The following is an 18985-nucleotide window of genomic DNA, read 5'->3' on the forward strand; positions in this document are numbered from 1 at the left end:
GGCAGGTGCACATCACCATAGGTAAAGGACGGCAGGTGCACTTCACCATACATAAAGGATGGCAGGTGCACATTGATGGCAGGTGCACTACTGAGTCTTCATGCAAGCTAACCCTGTCTACTTTTTAGCAGTTCAGACTTCTCTCCACTGAATGCCTTTGCATCTTTGAATTGCTTCTACAAAGAGGAAATAAAGAAGCAGAGGGCTTGGTTGGCATCTGTCCATAGTGGCAGCACACAGCAGGGCAGATTGTGAGATTTTTTTTAAGATCACCTGCACTCCCAGGCTCACCTCACCTTTAATAAGCAGAACGATGAAGTAGTTAACTTCCCTAGCAGATATAAGGCAGAAGACCGTGGAATCTCCTGGATACAACTTATTTGCTGAGGTTAAAAAGGAATTTCTTCTCCATACTTGGGCTGCTCCAGCTTAGGCGAGGTCATGCCTGCTGTCCTCTTGTAGGGATTTCAGCTGGCATTTCCGGTCTGCATTCTCGCCCTCTCCGATGGGTCATTTTCAGATTTGCTGCTGCTCTCCCACAGCCACCACACAAATTGCTGGCTTGGAGCTTATAATCAAAGGCCACATTTGACACAGCTCAAAACCCCACCCCACCCAGACTGCTCTGTCATCGCGCAGATCCTGGTCTGGGGGACACAGAAAGAAACATTTAAGGTTTCTCAGCCTCAATTCCCCCTTATTAAAGAGTCCCAATAGAAGCAGCCTGCCATCACAGGGCACACTTGTGGTGCCCACTTTCAACCCTTGGGGCTGTTCCCAGAGACTGGCCCTGAGGGGGACCCTCCTCCAGACCCCTGGTTGACAACACCTGGTGTGAACGCAGTGGGAGATTTTGGACGACAGCACACAGATGGGCGTCTACCGCAGTGCTCACTGAAGGACGGTTCTCAGGCTTCCCCAGGTCTTCTGGGGAATCTCACCAGTGACCAGTGTAGTGGGCCAACAGAATCCTCATGTTTAAATTGGCTGTCCCTCTCTGCTGCCTTCCTCAACCACCCTCCACGGCCACTCTCTGGGACTACTCCCTAAATAGACTTCCTGCTTGCCGGCCTGGATCTCAGGCTCTGATCCTGGGGAAACCCAAGCTAAGAATGTGAGAATCCACTGAGATTTAAAAAAAAAAAAAAGGATATAAAAAGCATTCTGCAGCAGAGTGCTATGCTGCTCCACTTCGCATATGGACATCTGGTCTTGGAGGCTCCCTTGATGTACAGGCTCTGTAAGGTGGAATGGGCCTGTGCTCTAACAGGTATTAGATAGACACGTACACCTCAACAGCTCTCTAGATGACGCTTTTATAAAGTAAGATATCCTATGCTAAATAAAATGTCCATTCTGCTCTACAAAGTTTTATTAAACCTTCATACATTCAGAGTGGTAGCTGCTGAGGGAAAAAGTCAGATCTGAAGCAATGACAGACAGTAGGGTAGACACAGCAGCAAAGGGGTACAAGCAAAGGCACCCCAACAACACAGAAAAAAGTACAGTCTCAAAAAGCTAAGAACAAGCCAGGTGTCATTTGACAGTGCACTGTGCAGGAACACAGATTCAGTGGAGATGTGTCATCTCAGGAGTTAGAGACAAGGCTGCCAGCCAAGGCCTGCAATTCCCACCTATGACTTTGTGATGGGATCACCAGGATGTTATTTCGTCTCTTCATGATGATGAAGGTAGAAAGAGAAGCATGTCTGAAGATAACACATAACAGATAACAGAAAGTCACTCAGATTAACCAATGAGAAAAAAAAGTAGTATTAGAGTATCCTGGGAAAATCTTACAGAGGCTGTGGTCCCATGGCCATGGAAAATGGAAGACAGACTGCTGTTTAAGAGATGTCCTATGTGCCAACCACCTGGGAGCTAAGGCCAGAGGTCTGGCCTCTGTCCCCCTCTGGATTAAGCTACCTTTCACTGACTATGAAAAGAAGCAGATCTGGAGAGCAGAAGTGGGCTATTTGCTCTGATGTGGGTGTCCCTAGGTCATATAAAAGAAGATGGTGTACAAACATGATAATCAAGAAGGGGCATCTGAACATGACCTGTGGTGAATACGTCTATGGGCCTCCCACATATATCCTAGAAAGACAAAGACTTCTCTGAAGCACGAGCCTCCTGTCCCTTCCCCTTTAATCTCAGCATCCCTTAGCAACACTGCTGAGAACACAGATGCTTAGGCAGCAAAAGCTAGAGACTTGAAAACCAAAACCAACAAAGCGGTACCGTAAGGAGGGGGAGGGCCCAGGAACGCCACTTTTGTGTCTGGAGACCTCAAAAGATGCCTCAGAGTTTCCCCATGACAAAGACTAGAGAACATTAGGTCAAAAGCCATCCCCACACGGCATCCCTGGACTTAGTAATCTTGCACTTGAAATTTCAGCCTCATTGTAAGAGCAAATGTTTGGGCTGTTGTTTCTAAGGGTGTATATGGAAATGGTTACAGACATTTAGTTTCCAAAATGAACATGGACATTCACTTCCAGTGGTGGATTTAAAAATAAATTAAACAGCACTTGTTCTTTTTAAATCAGAATGTGTCCATGCTTCAGGAGCACAGAGTGCGAGAGTATGAACACAGGAGGGAAGGGCTCAAGGGACAAAAGAGCTGGAAGGTCTTGATTAGCCTCATCAGGGGAAATGGGGGTCCCTTCTTAAGTCTTCTTAAGAATTTAAGAATGGACTCAAATGGAAGCTTAAAGCCAATTTATTAGAGTCTAAAAGCACTACTCCCCCCTCCTAGGGCAGGTAAAGATTAAGGACGCCCAGAGTGTTGGGGGAAACATGACTCGCGCACAGAACAGGACAGGGCACTATTTTCTGAGGAATTCAGAAAACTCGGCAGGCTTCTGAAGGTGCACGGCATGCTGCACTCTCTCAGACTGAGTTAGGGATGGGAACTCTGGGGCAGACAACACAGTATCTCATTAAAGGGATAATTATTCCGCCTCTCTCTTTAGAATGGCTTACAGTGAGCCTGCCTTCCTAGGAGTAGTCCTTTGGCCAGGTGATTGTCCTGGCCCAGCGGCACTGTCAGGTCACCACCCAGGCCAGAGATCCCATTCTCTCGACCAGAGGACTGGCTTTCCGAATGTGTCTTTATCGCTACTCTAATATTCTGTGCAAACAGGCACAACAGGAGGGCCATATGCTCCCAAAGCTGAGACTGCTCTGCTTTCCATTTGCACTCTCCCGGTGGTTTGTGTGGAGCAAGCTTTGTACCCAGTGTCACAGATTTGGGGATGGTGGGACCTATCATCTGGGAGTCTAGCCATAGGTCACTGGGGGGCACTGCACCCGGAAGGGATTAAAGTAGCTCTCCTGGGACCCTGGTTAGGTCTTCCAGGAGTGTTGTTATGAAGGAGCAAGACTGTCCCCTCCTGGTCTTTCTGGTTTCTGTCTCACTCTTTGATCTTTCCCTTCCACATGGGCTCCTGCAGTGATGACCTGTGACGTCATGTTGCCAAGGAAGCTGTCCATCGTGCTCTTTAGACTTTGACTTTCCCATGTGAGCTAATTGAGCCCAGGTCCTTGCACATGCTAGGCAAGACTCTGCCACAGGCCCACTGCACTGAGCCCAATTAACCTCTTTCCTTGCCAGGGAAGCCACCCTCTGGGCTTCTGTCTTATAACAAAGCCAGACTAATACAGAGGTCAAAGAAATTAGAGGATGTCAGTACTGGACATCACCACGGGAAAGAATGGAGATTCATTTCCAGACAAAGTCAGGGAACAAGACAAGTCACAGAGAGATCAAATTTATATTTGGTTTCCCTTACTCTGAAGACAGGGTGGTGGAAGAGAAGGCAAGGACTGCCTTAGGGTCCAGAGGAAAAGGTGGGGATGGAGACGGAAAAGATTTGGTATGGCAGGGTTCCCCAGTAATCTAAGCACTTGGTAGGCAGACAGGAGGTTCACAAGTTCAAGGCCAGGCCTGTTACACAACAAACAAGGGCAAAGAAAAGAATCTCCTTCCCTTCCTCTGTCCCATCTGTCAGAACAGTTACAGCATTTTGTTTATCAAGTAAGGCGATATGTCCAAAGAAACATCAAGTTAATTTTAATTTCCCAGGACAGAAACTCATTAGTGAAAGGTGATGGGGCCACTCAGTTCTGCGCACCATCTACTAGCACCATCTACTAGCACCTTCAACAAGGAGATGCTGTTGTCAAGGGGACAACATCACACCCCTATGCTGCAGGCAATTCCTGCACAATATATGTGTTTTCCTTTCTCCTTGCACTTGCAAAGTGCAAGATGACTTTCCTTTCAGTCTAAAAAATAGTGAGGTTGGTCAGAGAGAGTTTAATGTATAATCAATCTGCATGGCTGTCTCACAAATAGACATACTTTTCCTGTCAAATCTCATCATTCAAAAGGCTAAGGGGGCAATTAAACCTTAGAACACATTTGACATTATACACGTGTGTGTGTGTGTGTGTGTGTGTGTGTGTGTGTAAATGTATTTTATTAGGACAGCCGAGCTTTGATTTGTTGCCAGACTTTAGGCATTGCATTAGGTGTATATCCAACATTAAGCAACAATGTTTGCCAACTACAGAATCACGACACATTATAGTGTTAGACCCAGAGATCCTCTGCATTCTGAGCACAGGAACAGTAAGGGTTCAGTATCCTAGAGGTGCTTCAACCATTAGAAGTGAACACCCCAACACAGAGTAAACCTCTCACAGGTATACAGGTATCTTTCCATACACTTGTGCCTACAGACCACCGTCAGGGCATGACCACAGGACGCTGATATCAACGGTCCATGTGAAGAGTGGGTATATGAAACTGTGTGCAAGAAATAAGAACCATGCCCCTCCAGGGGAGGCTCAAGGAGGCTCCTGGAGCTGTTGTTGCTAACCACCACTAAATGTGGGTGACATAAAAGGGAGCCCAAGGGAGAACAGCTCTATTTACCCTGTCTTCCCTCAGGCTGACTTCTTATGGCAGAATGGGCTTCGCTAAGCAGATTTCTGCTATCAGGAATTAAACACAATAAGAAACCCTGACCTGAAAGAGACCCCGGCTGGTCAATTAGAAAAGAATGAATTTACATTATGTCTGGAGACAGGACAGTTTCAAGGTCTATCTGTCTCTGTGGGTCAGCTGGGAGTTTCAAGTCTAGAGTTAGTCTTAGGTTCTCTGAGATGCCATGATTTGTAGAATGGCTACTGTATGAAGGAGACCTTCGTTTGGAAATGGCTGTCTTCACATTATTGTATAAACAACCATAGTCTTCCTGTCTCAAAAATCAGTATAAGTCTTTGGAGAGGAAAAGCAGACTCTTCAGTCATGACACTCTTGGGAGACATGGCTGATAATGATAATCTTTGATTCCGGGCTTTCTTTTTCTTCTTCATGGTGCTGGGGATGGCACTTAGGGCCTTGTATATGCTGGCCAAGCACTTCACCACCAAACAATACCTGTTGCCCAATTCTAGTTTTCTTGTTGACCAAAGCAGCTGCGATCCTAGTGAGGCAGTCTGTTTGTAAACACTCTGAAACCCTGAATAGGAAAGTAGGCTCAAGCTAATTTGGAGCTATACCACTGCTGGGTGTTAAAAGGCTGGAACGTGCAGGGGCTATGGGGATGAGTTAACATTGTGCTTGCAAGTGCTGGCTCTCAGCTGGGTCATTCTGAGCTCGCAGAAATAGTAAAGAGTGCTGAGATGTGGCCAGAGATGAACAGACATTCGCAGTCCCAACAGGCCTTGCTACTGCCGGGCTGCTTCTGAAGAGTTAATGTCCTCTTTCTCAAGCAGCTCACGGCTTCTCAGAACTTTACTTTCAGTAAAACTGGCCACTAGATGTTACCGTTGGTGGGCCATGTTCCCCACCCTGCAATTTCAAGGCACTGGCCCCGAAAGAAACTGCATTTAATTGATTTAAAAGCAGTACTGCAGCGTATCCTTGTACATGGCTGTGATTACATGCGTGTATCCATGCACACGGCTGTGATTACACACAGCATCTCCATGCACATGGCTGTGATTATATGCAGTATGTCCATGCACATGGCTGTGATTACATGCAGTGTGTCCATGCACATGGCTGTGATTACATGCAGTGTATCCATATCCATGCACATGGCTGTGATTACACACAGCATCTCCATACACATGGCTGTGATTACATGCAGTGTATCCATGCACATGGCTGTGATTACACACAGCATCTCCATGTACATGGCTGTGTTGTCCTCCCCTGCCTCTTCCTGGATTGCTGACCTTTCAGAATTGCTTGTCTTCAAGCTTAGAAAAAGATATAGTAACAAAATAAGGAAATTTTATTTCTAATAATTAAGCCTTTTTTAAAAAGTTCCTAGTCTAATTTTAAATTTAAATGTTCCCTTCACAGACGACCTTCTCCTGTCTCTGACATTTTCAAGCACATTTTACCCAGAAAAAGGGGAGGGAGGCATTAGGGGTTCATTTTCCCTCTCTAGTTTCGTGTTTCAGAGTGAAAAATGGGAAGTCAAGATCCTCATTTGCAGTAGGCTTGTAGACTGTGGTTCTGAGCATAGATCTACATTCGGGTTCAGGACATCTTCCTAGTTCCTGACTCCCAGAACATATCCCTGCAAATGTTGTCTTTTCTGGGTGTGGAGAGGAAGAACTAAACATGGAGGCCAGTTTTGGATGAGCTGGCTGTGATGTAGGCTCATACATGCCAAGTGCTGCCCACACAATCTGTAAGCAGTGCATTAAGAAGGATACTATACCCACAGCTACTGGAGTTTTACAGCATTTTACCTCCATGTCGTGATGGAGGCATCGTCTTCACACTTTCATGGATGACCAGAGAGCTTTAGGCCATGTCACACTGATGGAGTCAATCTGCTCAACAATCGAGGAACAGCAAGGAATGCCTGCTAGCTATTCAGAAAGCTTGTGTGGAAGGTGGGAGATCGATGGACAGGGCAGTGCCAAGAGCAAAGACACAGTGGGAACAGCATAGAGTTAAGAGTGCAAATCCATGGACCGCACAGCACCCACCAGGACCCACGACATGAGTCTGGCCAACAAGGACGCCCTTGAAACTCAGAGGAGAACTCTACTCCTCCCGAACTACTTTCTTACCCTTCAAGGCAGAAGTGGATCATCGCTGGTCAATGTGTTTGGAAGAGGTTTGATGACTGGCCCAATGACCCTCCGTAGAGACCTTCAGATTTAAAGACAGGCGCTAGACTCCGCTTTCATACTCAGTTTAGCAGAAAAACACTCTTCTTTGTACAAAAAGAATAAAAAATAATTTTTGTCCTTTAGCTATAGATTGGGTCAATTAATAGTTCTCATCATCAGATTGCCATTTTAAAAAGGAAAATGAATTTTTGAGCGCCGAGAAACACACACATGATGACGTAGGAGCACAGCCTTATTTTTGAGGTGCTCAACTGAGCCATTGGAGATGCTAATTTACATACAAGGAAGTAGATGTTCAAAGGGCCAAGTGCTAAGCAGCAGAGCTAGAGTCCTGGCTGCTGAGTCTCCCCATCACCCTAAATACAGTGTTTTAGACAAGAGGCAAGGGACAAATACTTAGGAACCAGGATTCTAGCCGCTTAACTAATGACTGTCTGTCCATCCCATGCTCCTTCCTAGCTGGAGAACTACATTCAGGACAACATGAAGAAGGAGATGGTGGAGATCCAACAGAACGTGGTGCAGAACCAGACTGCTGTCATGATAGAGATCGGAACCAGCCTGCTGAATCAGACAGCGGCTCAAACTCGGAAACTGACTGATGTGGAAGCCCAAGTAAGTGACAGACAAACCCCCTGGTGCAGCAGCCAGCAGACCACGTGCCTGTGGCTGGCTGTGCAGCGGAATAGTGGAAAGGTACAGACACTGGCTGTGGAGGAAGGTAGTGGCTTCAGAGCTGAGGAATAAGGAATAGTTACAGTTAGAAACTGGGGCTAAATTTAATTTATCCTATGGGGCCCCCTAGCAATATGCACAGCTTAATATGCTAATATAAATGTTCCTTCGCTCTTCTACACTCTAGATATTATTTTTCATTTCCAAGTTCTTCTGCTTTGTATATTTGAGAAACAGAAGCCATGAAGCAGACAGCTGAAAACCTTGCTCTTAAATCTAACCCTAGAGTTGAGATAACTGTTAACCAAGTGTGTATCATCATGTTCTGAGCTATAAGAATCCTTTAAAAAATCAACAGAGGGCCTCACTGTAAACCACCCCCATATTTAGTATGCCACCTGCTGCTGTAAGTAAGAGGACCAACGGCTAGACCTCAGCACAAGACAGCATGACTCACAGGAGAGTAACCACTAGCCTCTCACGCCCCGAGATATAGTGATAATTGTCTTTCAGAGTCTCTCTAAAAAATGTTTTCATAGAGAAAACAGAAGATCAAAAACTTCTATAAAAATCAGAGTAAGGGGGCTGGAGAGATGGCTCAGCCATTAAAGGCTGGGCTCACAACCATAAATATAAAAAACAGAGTAAGGAATTATTTGGTTATCATCCTTCAACAATATCAGGCATTCAGGAACAATGTAAGGAACACACATTTTCCACAGATTACAATTACAGATTTAATCCTCCTTGTTAATACGTGCTAACATGACGAGATATAGTAGTTTAAAAAGAAACAGTGCATCTTTTTAAAAACCCAATTGATAAAATAACAGTATTGGTTAAGTCATATTCTGCAGCTTTTGACAGTAAGTCTGGGGGATGCCAGGCTCTTCCAAAACATCCTTAATCACAGCAGAGCATTTCTTGTGTTCTTTTTTCTGCTACAACAAAAAATAAAGTTAGGACACAGAACAACTATGCAAACCTTTGTGACATCTGGTGTAAGATCACAGGATTTAAAAAATGCCACTACGAAGTTAGACATCCTATGACTGAGGCTAACAGGAAAACAGGCCAGGAACGGAGAGAAAACAGCTGCAGAGTCCAAATAAACACATCAATGCGGGCGAGCCCCAGGAAGGACACGGAGAGGCTGACTTAGGTTCTCTGTCCAGTTGACAGCACTGTTGGGCACTGACGGATGGGAGTATGGAATAGGTTCCATAAAATACAAATATTTCTGGTTAGATGCACAACTCTTCTAGACTGGGGATATTAGACAACCATACGTAGCTGGAGGTCTGAGATCTTACAGCCATTACCTGACCTGGACAACATGCTAACTCAGAACCGTGAGATCTGTTGAACTATTCGACCCTTTGGAAAGCTGACGTGATGGTCGGTGATATGTTTCAGAGGTAAAGGTACTTGCTACATAAGCATGAACACCCCAGTTGATGAGGTGGTGCTCATCCATAAGGTCAGTGCTCCTAAAGCACAAAGGGACGCAGGAAAGAGCTCCCTAGATGATGTGGGTTGACTAGCCTTTCGCACACATCACAGCAGAAGCAAGATGAACCCTGGCTCAATAAGGCAGAAGGAGAGAACCAAGTCCGAATGGTGTACTCTGACCACCACACACGTGCCATGCCATGTGCGCGTCTCTACATATATACTCCCCTTTTACACATACATGTGTCATTCCTGTATCAAGCAGGTTCTACTGGCATCTCTCTCTGCCTCCCCAAAACTGTCCTCATTCCATAATTCTCATGGATTAAAGAGGAGACCAAATTGTGTCATTCTTGAATGAATAAATGGGTACTGAATGTCTGTAGAGGGAAAACAGAGGCCAAGGCTGTGCTGATGGCATTGCGACCACAGGCCAGTGCTCTGCTCCTTCCCAGGAGCCTTCTGCTATGACCTCAGCCAGGCTTGACAAGGACCAGACATGCCTGGCACCTGCATATGAGACAGGCCAGGGCTGTGCTGGTGACAAGGACCCCCACAAACAATGATTCTTGTTCAAGGTCCCTGGTTGCTGGGCAACGATTCAGACTTCCATTAACAGGTGATATCACATCCTGAGTGACACCACACGAGGATGTGAGTAGTTGATTCTTCCTGCTGGGAGGCAGCCAGGCACCAAAGAGCCCACACAATGGCCATCGCTGGCTTCCACTGGATAGTGGGATTTCATTATTCTCTAATTGGTCAGAAAGACTTTTAAAATAGGAACAAGAAAAATAGAACAGAAGAAAGAAAAGGCTTAACAAGTGGGCATAAGCTGGGAGACGGCAGGCTAGCAATGAGCTTCCACTGCCACACAGGGAGGCATGTGACTGTCCTTTTGTCCACTCCCAGAAATTTTTGAGCAGAGGAAAATTATTTAGAATAAAATTATTAGATTTATTTAATGCATGGTGTGTGTGTGTGTGTGTGTGTGTGTGTGTGTGTGTGTCAAAGGACAATCTGCAGGAGTTTGCTCTATCCTGTGTAGTCATCTGGCATGGTGGCAAGTGCCTTTCCTCGCTGAGACATTTAGCTAGGTTGAGGTAATTTTTTATTCATTTATAAGTTTTGATCTATAAAGTGGTATATCACCATTTGCTATGTTATATAAAGCAGTAAAAGGTTACAGAAGGAGAAACATAATATATGATTTGATTCTAGCTGCTTTCTAGAGCTGTCACTCGTTTCCTATGAAAGGACTTAATAGATAACACAGTTAGGTGTGTGCCACGACACCTCAGTCTTTATGGGCATAAAAAATATGCCAGGCCTGGGTGGGGGAGGAGTACTCCAGGCTATTAGTACTGGCAGTTAACAGCTGCTGGGGAAGCGAGAATATTCTTTTCTTTGGGCACTAGAAGATCTCCTGCGCTGCACCAGATGGCCCCACACAAACTCATATGGACTTGGTTGGTTATTAAAAAAAAAGTCTGGTGGTGGCTGTGTTTGGGGGAGAGTAGGAAGATGGAAATGGAGACTTAGATATGATCATGTTTTATGGCATAGGACAAGAGAAACTCAAGTGTCAAAACAAGACAGCTGAGTTAATGGGTAACATGCTTTCTGATCAGTTTCTGAATCAAGAAACGGCATAGATTGTACTAATCAAGACGGTAGGCGGTAATTCTCTTTGTTATATGCAGGTATTAAACCAGACGACAAGACTCGAGTTGCAGCTTCTCCAACATTCTATTTCCACTAACAAATTGGAAAAGCAGATTTTGGACCAGACCAGTGAAATAAACAAACTACAAGATAAGAACAGGTACTTGTGCTATAAAATCCTTGAGATTCAGAACTGTACCCTTTCCAGATACACAGACTACCCATGACTATAAGCTTAGCTCCCCCCAGATGATGGATTTCTGCCTGGAACATATATGGGTCAGAGGCTCTGAGAATAGGAGGCAAGGAGAATTTAGAAAAAATTTCTGAACTGACCCAACAATTTTGATTAGTTTTGAATTTTGTTTTTCATTCTGGTCCTTTAAGACTCTGGAAGGAATCTTTCAAAATTTCCTCAACATATGCAGTTTAATCTACACAAAACACTAGTGGGGCTGAATATCAGCCTCACTACATTTCATGGCCTTTGGGGGTTCTCACTGTGTAATCACAGTTTCTCACTATGTAATCATTTCATGGCCTTTGGGGGTTCTCACTGTGTAATCACAGTTTGACTGAAACCTAGCATGGAGACCAGGCTAGTCCCTTCCTAGCGCTGGGATCAAAGGCATGCACTGCTATGCCGGCTGGGGACCTTGTTTCTTGTGAGATGAAGCACACCAGGAAAGCTGGAAGCGAGCATCTGTTTCAGTGTGCAATACTTTCTTTTTAAAACCAACGGTGAGGTCCAGTGAGGAGGCTCAGCAGGACAAAGTGCACGCCAGACAAGCCTGTCAACCTGAGTTCAACCCCCCCCCCCACAAAGGTGGAAGGAGAGGACCAGCTCCACAAAACTGTCCAAGGAGTTCCACCATGCCACAGTGGCGTGCGCCCACTGTTCCACACTTGCTTGCTCGTTCACATGTACCAGTCAATACGTTCAAAAGCTTATGATAAGTTAAAAAAAAAGGTAATGTGAAATATAATTGTGCCAATATTTAAAATAAATATTTAAAAATCTCAACATAATCTATACAAGAGTAAACTGTTTTCATCTACTGGGGGCCACCAGGGAGTAGCTTTACAGTCCATGTGGTGCTCACGTCTTTGTTTTCAGCTGAGACCGTGAGAGAGTGTGAAAGTGGTCCTAATAGCATATCTCAGTCTTTATCCAGAATGGGACGGACACGGGCTCACCACATCCTCAGTGTTAATGAAAACCTAAGCTGCAGTTATTATTCTTGTTCTCTGAGTAGCCAGGTAGACCCTATCTTTTATTTATGAGCTTGAAAAGCAAATAAGAGTTTTTTCCTTACTGGAACAGTTTTCTTTCTTATATGAAATTTCCCTATTGCATGGTAAGAAACGAGAACTTGTGATGCTGCAATCTTAGCTTCCCTTGGCAAGGCTCCTGTGGATGCTGGTGGTGACTCTGATTTTCTGTAAGCACCCTGCTTCTCAGAGAGGCAGCACTGCTCAGTTTGTTGAACATGCTCTGGTACTGATGACTGCTTCTTCCCGAGGCTTCAAAATCAATCAATATGCTCACAATGCCACCCGGTGTCTTCTCTGTAAACTCTCCCATCATCCAGGATGCATAGGAGATTGGATCTATAATCTACTTCCACCGATACCACATCCATCGATACACAAGTCCCTTATATAAGATGGGGCATAGCCTTCATAATCCTCCTCTATGGTTTAAATTGTTCCTAGGATGCTTACAGATAATACCTAGCATAGTGTGACAACTGTGCTCACAATGATGCTGTATTATCTAGGGAGTAATAAAAAAGAAGGGATGTACAAGTTTAGCATGGGTACAAGTTTAGCACCCTCCCCCAATAATTCCAACCCAGAGCGCTTGACTCCACAGATTCAAAGCTGTGGCTATGAAGGGTTAACTACTTACTGTCAATGTTTGCCTTTTTCCTAGACAGGTCTGACTCTTGCTCCTTCCCTTATTTTATATCCACTGTTGGAAAAAACTTCATTACACAAAGTCAGCTGCTCAGAGAACTGCTTTGAAATACATAGGAACTTAGACTATATTTTAAAATTCATTCCAGGATTTGGTGAGATTTCTTTATAAACCAAGGTTCTTTATAAACCAAGGTTTTTTTTTTCCTCTACAGTGAACGTGTTTCCAACCAGTGTAGCTGTGGCTTCTCGTAATTCTTGCTTAAACAACCCCTTGCCTTCCAGCCCTAATTTAAGCCCTTACACTTCCCTCAGTTTAACTGACCTGGGTCAATAAATAATGTGCCTTTTCAATAATTAAAATCAATTTTTGAGTTTATATTTAAATCTCGAGGTTTCTCAATAAAAGCACCTTGCCACACACATATACCAAAGTGAAAAGTTTCTATGACTCACACAACAGCGCTCCACAACTTGCATCACTAAAAATCTCCCTGAGGGGCCCGTGTCAGAGCTGCTTTCCCAGGGACAGGTACACAAGGGTCGATTTCCCATAAAAACACAAACAAAGAAATGAAAACAAAGACCATCAATAATGAAAACCACACGGAAGGAACAAGACTCTTACAAGTTGCACAAACTGTCTTCTCTTTTGTTACAAATATGGGATGGAATAATAAAGTTTCCTCATCAAATACATCACGAAATTTCCTTGATGACGTCAGATCTCTCTATGGGTGTTTCCTGTCTTCAGTTCCGACCAGCCTAAGATTTTAAAAAATTTGATGGGAAAAAATATGTGATGTTTCACATCCCACAAATGACTTCTCAACAATCTTCAAAAATTTCTTCTAAATAAAATTGCTTTCTTTATAGATTCAAGCAAAACTAAAAACACTTATCAGGATCAACATGTCTCTCTAAAGCAACACCTTTAGATTCACTGGCAGAAGTTAAAACTACTTTGCGGTCTTCATTTTATCCGTCTCTTTTATTCTAAAACTAACTCTGGGGCTGTGTAGCCATGAAGGTAAAGGGCTCTGCCATGAAGCACATAGCCACTGATTCTACACTGGTACAGAAGGCCCTGGTTTGGAGTTAGATTCTCCTATCTTCCGTCCACCTCACTGACCATAGCAGTTACCACAAGCCTTTACTGCAGGAGTCTGTTCCTGGAAGGAGTTCATGATCTTGAACCACTAGCGTTTACATAATCCTATGCACTTGGAATTCTCTTGTGTTTAATATTACAGGAATAAGTTCCAGTTAAAAATCAGTATACTCTTAACCGAACCTATGAGTGGTAATGCATCTTTATAAATTAAGATTACAAAGGGAAAGGGAGCTTAGAGTAAGAAGATCTGCATGAGTTTGGTGTCATCAGCCACCTGGGTGTGTCCGTAGGCATATGATTTATTGTGTTGAAATTTACTTTTGTTCAGTTACTCCTTGGACGTTAGATGATAATGTTGATACTGGTAATAACACTTCCTAAGTGTCAACTCCAGCCTGTTTATGCCTGTACATGCACTTACTCCTCGGACCAGCCTCTTGCAGTTGGTGATATCAGCCCAGTTTACAGATCAGGGAACAAATGCACGACTGACTAGGTCACTGAACCTCACGAGCTAGCATCAGGATTTAACTGTGTACAATATTTGTCATAGTAGAATACTTGCCACATGGTACTGAGAGAGCAGGTGTTGTTATTATGATTAATATTAGATTGGAAATAGTTTAGGAAAAAGGAAACACAAGACCTGAGGTCTAATTCAAACTCCCTGCTCTCAAGGAAAGCACCGTGCAAGCATGCCTTGAAATAATAACCATCCTGTGAGCTTGTAGCAGACAGTGTTACTGACACACATAGTCTAGTGCCGAGGCCCAGTGTATTCCTGCACAGATAAGACTGTATACTCTGTCAGGTTTACACACATACACACATGTACACAATACACCTAAATTACCTTACTATGGCAATCTGAAAGATTTGTGGGGGGCTGTGAGAAATCTCCCTTTAAACTTAAAACAATTTTTTTTAAAGATTCTTATTTTTATGCATATGATTTTTGCTTGCATGTAGGAATGTGCACAGCATGCATGCCTGGTGCCTGTGGAGGTCAGGAGAGGGGATCAGATCCCATAGAACTAGAATTAAGGAAGGTAGCTATGCTTACCAGTATACACATTCAGAAACTGGAGTTATGAGTTGTGAGCAGTCATGGGATTGCTGGGAACAGAACTAGATCTTCTACAAGAGCTGCTAGTGTGTCTAACCATGGAACCATATCTCTAGCCCCCAGACCCCTCCACTTTATATTGCATTTTAACCAAGCAGAAGTCCAAGAAACAAAAAGATTTATTAGCTTTGGAAATGATGAGATCTTACCAAGCGCTTGTCTGGCAAGGTCCCGAGGCCTCTGGGACTCCCTGTGCTTACAAACACCTTTCCTGTTAGCTTCCTAGAAAAGAAGGTGCTGGCCATGGAGGACAAGCACAGTGTGCAGCTGCAGTCCATGAAGGAGCAGAAGGATCAGCTCCAGGTGCTCGTGTCCAAGCAGAGCTCAGTCATTGATGAGCTGGAGAAGAAGCTGGTGACGGCCACCGTGAACAACTCAGTCCTTCAGAAGCAGCAGCATGACCTCATGGAGACGGTCAACAGCCTGCTGACCATGATGTCAGCCCCGAACTGTGAGTGGACCTCCTTACTCCCAATGACTTATGGTTAGCGGACCCTCAAAACTCCAACAGGATCTCTCTTAGGTGTTTCATCCAGTAGTACAAGACTCTCAGCAGAGGCCAAGCACAGAGGAGGCAAAGAATGAGGAGAGCATGCATTATACTAATTATCATGAAACACTAACTCCAGAATGTGTGCATGTGTGCATATTCATGTGTGTGCATGTTTGTGGGCACATGCATTCACGCGTGTCTAAGCTAGTGGTTCTCAACCTTCTGATGCTGTGACCCTTTAATACAGTTCCTCATGGTGTGGTGACCCCCAATCATAAAATTATTTTGGTTGCTACTTCATAACTGTAATTTTGCTACTATCACAACTCATAATATAGATATCTGTGTTTCCCAATAATCTTAAGTGACTCCCATTTAGGGGCTGTTTGACCCTCAAAGAGGTTGTGACCCACAGGTTGAGAACTGCAGATCTAGAGGTTGGAAGTCGACCTCTGGTGTTGTTCCTCAGGTGCCATTCATTTTGTCTTTAGGGGCAGTCTCCCACAAGGAACCTGGAGCACAGAGTAGGCAGGGCTCACCAGGCAGGGAGCTGCAGGGATTTCTTCCCCCTCCCCCTCCCCAGCGCTGAGATTATAGGTATGCGGCCATGTCTGGCTTTGTTTTGGATGTGAGTTTCTAGAGATCAACCTCAAGTCCCCACACCTGCAAAGTAAGCCTTTACCAACAGCTACCACTTCAACCCTCAAAAACAGTTCTGATTCAAGGCTGCAGGGTTCTCATCTTGAGTTAGCTCCCTCATCAATCAACCGGAGGAGGCTGGCAAGCTATTAAGCTATAGCGAATCTTTCTTTCTTTGGCTTTCAAATGGGAAAACTGCCCTGGGCCGATAGGAAGGCTAGAGACACAGGTGAGAGCCCCCTGTTCCCTGTCATTGATGTACAGTTGGTATCGTGGCAGCACCAGCTCCTATCTCTTTCCATTCCTTTAAACATATTTAGCTTTCTTCCTGCCACTTTTACTTGTTAGATTCTTTTACTTACTGAGGGTGGGGGAGGGAGGTAAAGAAAATCTTCAGTCATTAGTTAAAGATGGGACGTACCATTCATCTTTGTAGTGTTTTTCTGTGGGATTTTTTTTCCTAACTGAATTTGACTTTATTCCTACTGTGGTTTGTTTCCTGACGTTGCCTCAGTTGGTGCTTGGCAGGTAGAAATGGCAGGTGGAGAAAGAACGGGAAGTTGAAACAACTATGGCAGAATTAAAATCTAAAGGGATTTTATAAGCCTGCAAGGTTTGGACTTGAAGAATTTAAACACAGAGATAAATAGGCATTGTGCTCCCACAGATGTGCAGGCTATTATGCACCCCCAAAGGACACTAAGTATGCACATTCAATATTGGATGTATGTGTGGACGTGGTGCCTGTGGGGGCACATGTGTGTGCGCTCCTGTACATGCAGGGAAAGGCCCGGAGAAGATGCTGAGTGGCCTGCTTCAGCAATCTCTGCCTTCTTCTCTCGAGACAAGAGTCTCTCACTGAACCAGAGCTAGGCTAACAAGCTACAGAAATCCTTCCATCTCCTGTCCCCAAGCACTGGGGTTACAGGTGTGTGCCGCCACATTGGGGATATTATGTGAGTGCTAGGATCTGAATTTTGGTTCTCAGGCTTGCTCAGCAAATACTCTGACCTAACTTGGAGCCCTCTCTTCAGCCTTCCATTTCATACTCTAAGAAAAGATTAAAGACTTAGCCTCAGACACACCAAGAATGGCCAGTGTGTACATTCTGACTTCAGGGAGACAATCAGTGAAAGCGATCTGGGGTTGGTGGTAGAGGAATTGCTGTTTCAGGGGCACCCTCCCTTTGTTCTTTTACAATGTTTGCTCAAGTCTAGTCAAGAGGGGATTTTTTTTTTAAGGAGTGGCTTATCACAGCTCATTATGAAGTACCCACATTACACATAGTTGGCTTTAACAGGGAGGGAAGCTGGCAAGGTGGCTCACTGGGTAAAGGTGCTTGCCACCAAAAATCCTGTGTTAGATCCTAGGACTCTCATGGTGGAAGGAAAACCGACTCCAGCAGATTGTCCTCTGACTGCCACAGCCACACAAGGCACAGCTGTGAGCACAGACAAATAAATACATTTGAGCTAATTGTACTAATTTTCCAAAGTGACAGGAAAACATGCTTCAAGAGTAACTCTGGGGCAAGTACAGTCTGTCCCGCTTACATGAGAACAAATGACTAAGTATTGAATAATAGGCTTCTCTCCATTCACAAATGCCACTGAAATGCCCCGCTGCTTTTTAAACACAGCTAAGAGCTCTGCTGCTGTCCCCAAAGAAGAGCAAAGCACCTTCAAAGACTGTGCGGAAGTCTTCAAGTCAGGCCTCAGCACCAGTGGCATCTACACGCTGACCTTTCCCAACTCCACAGAGGAGATCAAGGTAAGAAAGGACGCCTTACAGCAGTCATGGGGGCACCCCTGAGTCACGGCAAAGGCCAAGGAACCCCTGAGCACCCATTCCGTGCCCTTCCCAGGCACACACTGAGGGCTCTGCTGTTGTTGGGTATAGAGCAGGGATGTTGAGCATGTCCTGCTGAAATGACGAGACAGTCGGATGCTCCCCACCCCACGCCCGACCCCAGGTGCTGGCATCACCTCATTCATTTTAATGAACATCTCTTCATTAAAGTGAAGTTGGATTAGCCAGAGTCTGTCCTTTGACCATCCCCTAAGCAATAGTTGCTCTCCTTTCTGGAGGAACGCACTGAGAACACACCCAACGCAACTGTTCTGAAGGGACTAATTTGCACACACTTCCCTTCTTGTCATACAAACTGCAGAAAGATCTGCACTTAGCACCCAAAGTTGAGTCAGTCACTTTTTCTGAGGCAGGAGGATTCCTTGAGTCCAGATGTTCAAGGTTAGCTTGATAACTGAGACCCTTTCTAAACACAATGCCAAAACAAAAATACTTTTACTGCTTTGGAAGATTTCTTTGGCAGTACTGGTTACTTTTTCTTTAGACTGCACATGGGCTGAGCAGAGCACACATTACCAGCCCCTTTAGCATCAGGCCTGCTTCACACCAGGACCTGCTCACAGGGTCCCCAGGAAGCTCAGGGCTCCACAGCTCATGTTGGAAGAATATGACCCCATTCAATGCAGTCCAGACGTCCTGAGCACACTGTCCATGGGTGCAATTCTTTTTCCTCTCATATGGGGGAGTTCAGTTCAGTACCTGTTCTATCTGTAGAAAGCATTCAGAACCCCAGCCCTGTCCAGCAGGGCAGGTTAACTAACACACGGGCAGACCAGGCCATCCACAAGCAGTCTGGTATACTGACGTACCATGAATAAGCCCAGGTAGACTGTATTTCAGATAATCACTTTCTGTAACTTCCCTG

General features: G+C 44.8%; 2 protein-coding genes across 2 annotated transcripts in view; one reads left to right on the forward strand and one right to left on the reverse strand.

Moving 5' to 3' along the window:
- The window catches only part of Angpt2 (angiopoietin 2), a 49855-nt gene that overhangs the window by 18505 nt on the left and 12365 nt on the right, over positions 1-18985 (forward strand). The window contains exons 2-5 of the mRNA XM_005366227.2: positions 7627-7782; positions 10998-11119; positions 15338-15570; positions 17891-18021. Coding sequence (XP_005366284.1) covers positions 7627-7782; positions 10998-11119; positions 15338-15570; positions 17891-18021 — 642 coding nt within the window. The remainder of the gene's footprint in view (positions 1-7626; positions 7783-10997; positions 11120-15337; positions 15571-17890; positions 18022-18985) is intronic.
- Positions 1-18985, reverse strand: part of Mcph1 (microcephalin 1) — a 124524-nt gene that overhangs the window by 4631 nt on the left and 100908 nt on the right. The window lies entirely within an intron of this gene.

Source organism: Microtus ochrogaster, unplaced genomic scaffold, assembly GCF_000317375.1.
Source record: "Microtus ochrogaster isolate Prairie Vole_2 unplaced genomic scaffold, MicOch1.0 UNK7, whole genome shotgun sequence".
Lineage (NCBI taxonomy): Eukaryota > Metazoa > Chordata > Mammalia > Rodentia > Cricetidae > Microtus > Microtus ochrogaster.